The 8,607-nt window shown below is 62.2% G+C and overlaps 1 protein-coding gene across 1 annotated transcript; it reads left to right on the forward strand.

Annotated features, from left to right (window-relative positions):
* The first annotated feature begins 410 nt into the window (after nucleotides 1-410).
* On the forward strand, nucleotides 411-4,391 carry LOC138068929 (uncharacterized). The gene is made up of 8 exons (XM_068958847.1): nucleotides 411-494; nucleotides 1,545-1,691; nucleotides 2,340-2,357; nucleotides 2,822-2,905; nucleotides 3,217-3,234; nucleotides 3,588-3,789; nucleotides 3,869-4,122; nucleotides 4,240-4,391. The coding sequence occupies exons 1-8, from the start codon at nucleotides 411-413 to the stop codon at nucleotides 4,258-4,260; spliced, it is 828 nt and encodes a 275-aa protein (XP_068814948.1). The 3' UTR covers nucleotides 4,261-4,391.
* Nucleotides 4,392-8,607: the final 4,216 nt, after the last annotated feature.

Here is an 8,607-nt window from a genome sequence, read left to right on the forward strand (position 1 = left end):
TCGGGCGAGCCGTTCCCCTTCACCTCGCTGTCTGGCAGCTTTGCGGACAGATTTCCCCCAGATGGTGCTTTCTGGCAGGGAAAAAAGGGATAATTTTGATGGCAGCGGTCCGGTCTCCGGTAGGAACTGCAGGCAGGGAGTTTCCTGGGCTCACGCGCCGGTCCCAAAGCAGAGCTCCCTTTGAAATTGCGTTGTCGCTGCTGGGAGGTGGGGGGGGGGGGGATTTCTCTACGAGAAACTCTAAGCATGGAGGAAATCATCTCATTTTAAGGAAAAAAAAACCTTACCCTTCCCACCATGATGGGTTACGGTCACAATTGCTCACATTTCTTCCCAGAAATGTTTCTCTCCCCTGTAGCACAGGGCTCAGGTTCAGCCCACCAGCTTTTCTGACTTATCACCCTGGGACAATGTGTTTCTCACTCCAGCTGGGGACAACTTGCCCTTTGGGAAACAAACCCCAGGTGGGTTTGGAGGTGACGCCAGGAGCAAGGGTGAGTTTGAGTGTCCCAGCTCTTCAGCACCACGCCAAGCAGGCAGTGAGGGCTGATGGGGGCTGGCAGGGGACAGCTCGGACCAGGAGGGCACGGTGGGGATCAAGAGGAGATGATGGGGCCTAGGAGGGGATGGCAGGAGCCAGGAGGGGATGAAGGGGACTTGGAGAATATGATGGTGACCAGGAGCAGATGATGGAGACCAGAAAGGGACAGTGGGGACAAGGTGAGGATGATGGTGACTAGGACGGGATGATGGGGATCAAGATGGGATAATGGGGATAAGGATGGGGTGATGGGGATGAGGAGGGGTTGGTGGGGACCAGGAGGAGATGGTAGGGACCAAGATGAGACAATGGCAATCAGGATGGGATGATGGGGATCAGACGGGGTTGATGTAGCCTGGTAGAGGGTGGTGGGGAGTAGGATGGGATGATGGGGACCATGTGGGGACCAGTGCAGGACAATTGGGATCAGGAGGGGATGATGGAGACCAGGATGGTGCAGTGGGGACCAGGAGGGGAAATCAGGAACAGGGAGGGGTTGATGGGGACCAGGAGGAGATGAGAAGGTCTAGAAGGGGACAGGAGGGTTGTGGGACTTCACTGGCCCCCTGCAGCCTCTAGCGGCACCAGGAGGTGGCTGTGAAGGGTTAACGCAGCCACCCAGCGCTCAGCCGTGTCCGTGTCCGGGGCCCAGGGGAGCGCGGCTGCCAGGCCTAGGCTCTGGTTTCATGGGTAATTAGCTCTCATTTATTGGCAAGCTCTTTTTTCCCTTTGTGCACCCAGAGGGAGGGCAGCAGCCCACAGCCTTGCTGTGATAAATGATGCCGCGGGCTCGGAGGTCGCTGGATGACAGAGGGCTGCGGACGTGCGGTGACAGCTCCCAGGTCACCTGCTCCAAGCCCTGCCAAAGCCTTTGCTGACCCCCGGCACAAGAATTAAAGTTTAATGTGGCTCCATGGCTGACCTGGCTCGCGAAACCCGGCACTAAGGCAGGTGCCCGCAGCATAATCTTGCTCCACTTAAGGCCCGGTGCTTGATCCGACAGGTGCCCGGGCCAGCATTTGCAATGCCCTTCGCCAGCATCGGCCCGTGCAGCCCTGCACCCTGGGGTGGCACAGCCATGAGCTGCGTCTCCATCCCTGCCCCAACGCCGCTGCCAGTGGGTCGCAAGCGAAGGCGAGCATCAAGTCGGGTTTGTTCCCCTTGGGATGGGCCCTACTGCACCATGGCCTTCAATGAGTGGGGACGGGCTCAGTGCCACGGGCTCACAGCGGTCGGGCCGGTTGGGACGGTCCGGGTGCATTCCCACAAACCCCTCACATTTCCGGACACGTGAAAGCAGGGATGGTCTTGCCTCGTCCTGGCACTGACCCACTGCAGAAAGCGCAGCGCTCGCTCGCAGACACTTCCCGGGCTGCAAACCCCAGCGGCCACCAGCACCTGGTACCCCAGCCCCATCGTGCGCTGCTGGGAGCAGAGAGGGGACCGCTGGCCGAACGCCTCGGCTCCGGATTGACGCCAGGAGCACCAGGTCGGACGCCTCGCTGCAGCCCCGTGAGTGCACGGTGCCTGCGGGAACGCAGACAAAGCACCTGGACGAAGGGCTCATTTGCTCTCCCCGATGCTTCGCTCTCCTGCCCCACGGTCTAGGGGGTGTCCAGGCTCCGAATTCGGGTGCGAGGAGCCACAGCAGCGCTTGGCATTACCCACGTGGGCAAAACGGCCCCGCTACCACCAAGCCTAGTGCCGCTCAATGCAAACCGCAGAGATTTCCCCAAGACTGGGCTGAGCACAGCATCTGCGTCCCCAGCCGATCAGCCATCCCTTTTTGTCTTTGCAGATGAACTTCCTCTCCCAGGTAATTCGGGGAGGACCAGCTGCCCCACCAGCCTTGCTGTTGCCCCAGCTCGCAGCCTTGCACCCCGACTGCTTGTGATACTGGTGCACACGGGAACGAGCTCTCGCAGCCTAGGACCGGCCATCCCTCGGAGTCAGCTTCTTGCCTTGACCCCCATGCTCTCGTATTTTGGGTCAGCAAGATGAGAGGTGCCCTCAGAAATCCCCTTGGATGAGGACTGTCCCCTCCAGGTCGCATGATCCGACCCCTCGGTTGGCCCCCGTGGCTGGGACCATGGTGGGTGCTGAGCCTCCCCCGGGTGAAGGTGGGGTGCCCTGGGAGGCTGTCAGGTGCCAGCAGAGGATGGGTGCGATGCTGAGCATCCCGGGGGAGCCCATATTTTAGCAGACGGTGCAGAACAGCACACGTGGATAGGCATCCGCGCTGCCCCACGCCTGCTGGCTCTGCCTCGCTTCTCTTCCCAGGTGAGCGCCGTGGTCAAGGCCGTGCCCGGAGTGGACGGGCTGTTCCTCCAGCCCTGGAGCTGGCTGCGCGCATGGGTGCGACAGGTTTGGGGCGCTGATGGAGGCAATGCTGCTGTGGGGACCCCAGGGTAGAGTACGCTGGTCTCAAGGGGCCGCGCAGATGCTATGGACGGTGTCGCGGCCACCAGCGCCAGGTTTGGGACAGTGGGTCAGGGCAGGAGGAGGACAGTGGTCTGAGATGTATCTTGCAGGTGCAGTCTTGAATTTGCCCCTAGCTGTGCCTGCAGAGGGGGACAGGGCAGGTTTTGTCCCAGTGGGGCAGATCAGGCTCTTGGGTTTGGTTCCAGCATCCCCGCGGATGCACCAGGGCTGACTCTGGGTGTTTGTCTCTCCAGGTGAGCAGCTCCAGGCAGGTAAGTACCAGGACCCACCCCACGTGTGCCAGCACCGCTGGTCTCACCACCAGCACGGCCTGAAACAGGGCAAAATGCTGCACAGCCTGGGATTTATTCAGCTCCCATGGGTGCTCGGGGAGAGTATGGTCCTAGCCCGCTTGGACTGGATGGAGATGGCCTCCTAAACCCTTTCATGGAGGGTTGCCCAGTCTGTGGAGACCTAGAGTGAGACCAAGGAAATGGCACCCATCAGGGATGAAGAGAAAGGGACTGAAGCGGCAGGTCGGCCCCATCCCCCAGATGCAGATCTCCGCTGGGCTGCCAATCTCCCCAGGGCGCTGGGTGGCCCTGACACACAGGCCCGTCCCCAGGCGGTGGCCGGGGCGGCCAGCACGGCAGCTTTTTTCCTCTGCGAGGGCCTACTGGGCCAGCACTTCGAAGTGGTGCCCAACGGGGTGGCCGAGCCCCAGCCCGGGGATCTCTTCCTCTTTCCACTGGCCTCCACGGGCCCCGGCTGGTGGGGCGCCCACGCTGGCGTCTACTGCGGCAACGGGGAGATCATCCACCTGGAAGGTGAGCCAAGGACTGGGAGATGGTGCTGACCCAGGCACCCCCAAGCCATGGAGCCGCAGCACCTCATCTCTGACCGTAGGTGCCGCTGGCCCTGGCTCAGGGCCTTTCCCGGAGAGCAGGGCAGGGATCGTGGCCAAGCACGGCAAGAGCCATCTCCTGAGGACGCGGGGCCCGGCCAAGGTGCTGAGGAAGAAAGGAGGGCTGGACCAGGCTGCGCTGCAGCGGCGGGTCCGCGTGGCCATGGATGAGGTGGTTGAGTACAATGCCGTCACCTGCAACTGTGTGCACTTCGCGCTCGCCCTGCTGGGCCTGGGCCAGCTCGCCGTGGGCACGGTGCGTGCCCGATGCAGCTGAAGCCTGGCCCCTGGCACTGCCCGCAAACACCCCACCGCTGTCCCATGCCGTGTGCAAGCGCCGACGGGGCATCACTGGAGCCATCTTCTCTCCTAGATCTCCCCGACGCTGCAGTGAAAGAGGCTGAGATCCAGCCTGGGAACTCGCTGGTACCGGCACATCTTTCCCTGGCTTGGCAGCAGGATTTGGGAGGGAGCTGGGTTGCTGGCGCTGCATCTTCAGCTTCGATATCTCTCCCTTGCTTTCTTCTGTGATAATAAAAGATTGCACATAAACGAGCCTGTGCCATGTTACAGAGGGAGGAGATGGGCAGCCGTGTGCGTATCAGGGGGACAAGGGCACCTTTCAAGCAAGTGACCCTCTGCCTGCCCCAGAGAAGAGCAGGAGAGAGATGGGAGAGGGGCTGCCTCAGCTGTGGACAGCGAGAGGGCTCACATGGTGGGGGCCACCGCTAAGGTGGCCACACGGGACCAGGCAGGGACGTCCCACACTGGGCAGAGCCTGGCAGCCTGCCATAGCCTCAGGGTTTGCAAAGTGATGGGTGATGTCACCCCGCCTCTGGCTCCTTCCCAAGGTGCTGGACCAGGCAGGGATGTCCCACACTGGGCAGAGCCTGGCAGCCTGCCATAGCCTCAGGGTTTGCAAAGTGATGGGTGCTGTCACCCGCCCCTGGCTTGTCCTCTTGTCCTTCCCAAGGTGCGGGACCAAGGCAGCCCGTGGACAGGCTGAGTGAAGCGGCACAGCCACTGGGTCCCCAATGGGCGCTTGCCCGGGTCAGAGGGGTGCCCGGGGGAGCAGAGCGGGGTCGGGGTGGGAACGGCTGGAGGCAGCTGATGCCACACTAAAACGGTTTCAGGGCATGAACCGGGTGAGCATTTTCACTGGTGCTTTTTCACTTTTGCTTTCCTCTTTTGGCAAGCTCACCTCCCAGCAGCCGCTGGTTGACGCTATGCCGTCCTCTCCTTCGGCAAAGATTGTCCACCCCGAGCTGCCCACGAGGCGGCACACATTTTCAGAGGAAGGACCCACCGCTCTCAGCTCTCCTGTGGCACCCAGAGATGGATTGATGCTTCTTTGGCTGCTGACACTGAACTGTGCTTTCAAAAACATTCCCCTGCTTGTTTCACTGGTGCTGCCTCGGGTCTCTGTCGCTCTGGGACTTCTCCGTGGCGAGGACAGAGGAGAGGCAGATGGAGAAGTGTGCAGGGGAGACGTTCAGCAGCCGGGAGGGTTCCTGTTTCGTCAAAGTTTCACTCCTACAAAGCGGGGTGTTTCAGTCAGGGGACTCAAACCAGAAGGCTATGTCTTTTTAAAGCGGCAGAAATCAAAAATGAGAACTCCCTTGCTGGTTTTGAGATGTCCTTTGGCCCTTCTGCGTGACGCGCGTCTCCAGAATTGGCCCTGCCACCTGCAGCTGCTCTCAAAGGTAGCGTTTAGCTCTAGATATTGCAAATTAAACGGGCAGCTTTGGCTAGTTGTTTTTAAAAGGTGAAAAAACTTCTTTGGCATTCCCGGGGGGGTTGGTTCTTTCGGTTTCTGTTTGCTTTTGGAAGTGTTTCTCAGGCTCATGAGAATGGGCGTGGGCTAGGCTGAGTCCGAGGGCCTCCCCACCCAGGACCGTCAGCAGCAGAAGCATTTTGTGCACCAGGCAGAGAGGTCTCCTCACAGCTCTGCTTTCACTTGCAGCTCTGTCCCACCCAGGGTGAGGGATACGAACGGCAACGAACGCCTGGCCAGACCCCAAGCGGCAAGGTAAGGGTGCTACCAGCCCCGCGCAGGGACTGCTTTGCGCCTGGCCATTCGTGCCTGTACCGCCATTGCTCCACGCGTGCCTACAAACAAGGCTCCTTTGGCTGCTAGCACTTCTAGCTGAAGTATTGCAAGCACCGAGGAGCGTTCCAGGAATTTGCCCAGGCCCAATGACTTTTTACTTGAGCCCTTACTGCTAATAGGAGTAGGCACGCTCAAGGTATAAAGTGTATGGCAAGGGACCTGCTGCTCTGCAGGGGAAGAAAAGACGAAGAAGGACCAAGTGGGTGGAGGTTTCCTGCGGTCTGAAATGCTTTTTCTCTTCTGTTTTTACAGACGACAAGCTCCACAGTAAGTAAAAAGTCTCTCCGCAAGGCACCATGTGTGGTGTTAACCAGAGACTGTTTTACTGCAGCTGTAAGTAAATGAAAAGGCCCCCAGAGGTGCACGGAGAAACCTCCATCACCAGAGGACGGGCTGGCGGCAGGTCGGGTAAGTGAGCTGCCCCGGGCTGCTCAGGCTGCCGTTTCGGGCAGGGACGAAGGGGCCCTTCCTTAGCTCTTTTTTTTTTTTTTTAATGGAAACTCCATCTCTGGCTCCACGGAGCATTTATTCATCTCCTTTCTCTGTATGCTTTGCAGAGACAGTGTGAGACCATAGAGTTTCTGTTCAGGAAGCATGTTCCTGGTCGTGGGGAGGTCTTCATGACTGTGCAAGATGCAAAGCCGCAAATTGGAGATATCATATTATTTCCAAAGCAGCATAGTAAAGGCGTTTCTGGAAGCATCTTTAAACATGCTGCTGTTTATTGTGGAGATGGAGAGGTCATACATTTTCAAAGTAAGTTCGTGGCCTCCTCCTCATTACTTATCTGCACCCAAAATGCATGAGAAGCCCCTGGCCAAGAAGCCGGGGCAGTCCCCGTTGTCTCCCAAAAGCGCCGGCGCGAACGCCAAGCCACCAGCCTGGTGCTGCGGTGGCCAACAGGGAACGAGAGCTGGGGAAGGCCGGGCGGTCCGGGGCCAGGCAGGGAGGCCGGGCGGTCTGGGGCCGTGCAGGGAGGCCGGGCGGTCCGGGGCCGTGCGGGGAGGTTGGGCGGTCTGGGGCCGTGTAGGGAGGCCGGGCGGTCTGGGGCCGTGTAGGGAGGCCGGGTGGTCCGGGGCCGTGTAGGGAGGCCGGGTGGTCCGGGGCCGTGCAGGGAGGTCGGGCGGTCTGGGGCTGTGCAGGGAGGCCGGGCGGTCTGGGGCCAGGCAGGGAGGTCGGGCGGTCTGGGGCCGTGTAGGGAGGCTGGGCGGTCTGGGGCCGTGTGGGGAGGCTGGGCAGTCCGGGGCCGTGCAGGGAGGTTGGGCGGTCTGGGGCCGTGCAGGGAGGTTGGGCGGTCTGGGGCCGTGTAGGGAGGTTGGGCGGTCCGGGGCCGTGTAGGGAGGCTGGGCGGTCTGGGGCCGTGTGGGGAGGCCGGGCGGTCTGGGGCCGTGTAGGGAGGCCGGGCGGTCTGGGGCCGTGCAGGGAGGCCGGGCGGTCTGGGGCCGTGTGGGGAGGCTGGGCGGTCCGGGGCTGTGCAGGAAGGTTGGGCGGTCTGGGGCCGTGCAGGGAGGCCTGGCGGTCTGGGGCCGTGCAGGGAGGCCTGGCGGTCCGGGGCCGTGCAGGGAGGCCGGGCGGTCCGGGGCCGTGCAGGGAGGCCTGGCGGTCTGGGGCCGTGCAGGGAGGCCTGGCGGTCCGGGGCCGTGCAGGGAGGCCGGGCGGTCTGGGGCCGTGCAGGGAGGCCGGGCGGTCTGGGGCCGTGCAGGAAGGCCACCATCTTCCTCTTGGCTGGCTGCTGGAGCCCTGCTTCCTGCGGGGGTTCGGCCTTGGCCGGGGCCGCTGCCGGCCAAGGAGGCGGCGCGCGGCTGTGGCTGCAATTTCCCTTTCCAGACACGAGCGTTCGGAGAGGCCACGGACGAATCAGCAAGGAGGGTTACCACGCCATGAGGAGAGAGAGGGGGAAATGCGAAATCTACAGGAAAAAGGACGGATTCGACCTCAGCAGTTTCAAAAATAAAGTTCGGGGCGCGATGAACGCTGAAGCCAAATATTCTTTCGTCACCAACAACTGCATTCATTTTGCTCTCTACCTCCTGGACTTGGTGCATTTCTACCTGAGCCTGGTGAGCAGAGGGGGCAAGTGGCCGCTCCGCTGCCGGGGCGGCAACCATCCCGCCAGGGCGCCCGCGCGGGCCGCGGCCTGCCGAACGGCGGCATCCCCCGGCCCCCCGCCCAAGGCTGACGGCTGCCTTTCCCCGGCAGGTCGAATTGCCCTCGGCCGACTGCAGAGAGGACGGCGGGGAGGTGAGCGCGCCGGGCCGCGGGCGCGGGGCGGCCCCGGCTCCGACGCCGGCTCACGGGCGCCTCGTCTGGCAGGGGAGCTGCCGGGCGGTGTGAGCGGGTGTCTCCCCCCCAACCCCACATCTCGCCCCCGAAGACGTTGGAAGAAACCGCGTGGCAAAACCGACGGCGCGCCGCTTTTGCTTCTCCGAGCCCACCTCGGCGGGCTGGCAGCCCCGGCCGGCCTCGCGCGCCGCCGCGGGCGCCGGCCGTGGCCGTGGGGCCGGGCCTTCAGCCAGCAGCTCGCAATCGCAGGCTCGGCCCGAGCCCGCTTCCTCTGAAGAGACGCGGAGGGGAAATTCGCTTGGGGAAACACCCGGGGCTTCCCGCAGAAGAAGCAGCGTTAACCGCCAC

The sequence above is a fragment of the Struthio camelus genome, chromosome 12, assembly GCF_040807025.1.
Source record: "Struthio camelus isolate bStrCam1 chromosome 12, bStrCam1.hap1, whole genome shotgun sequence".
Taxonomy (NCBI): Eukaryota; Metazoa; Chordata; class Aves; order Struthioniformes; family Struthionidae; genus Struthio; species Struthio camelus.

Excerpts from the sequence above, each read along its gene's own strand:
- LOC138068929 (XM_068958847.1), top strand. The coding sequence starts at position 411 with ATGTGTTTCTCACTCCAGCTGGGGACAACTTGCCCTTTGGGAAACAAA. Across the intron at positions 3,790-3,868 it reads GGAGATCATCCACCTGGAAG|GTGCCGCTGGCCCTGGCTCA; the intron begins GTGAGCCAAGGA and ends CTCTGACCGTAG. Across the intron at positions 4,123-4,239 it reads GCCAGCTCGCCGTGGGCACG|ATCTCCCCGACGCTGCAGTG; the intron begins GTGCGTGCCCGA and ends CTTCTCTCCTAG.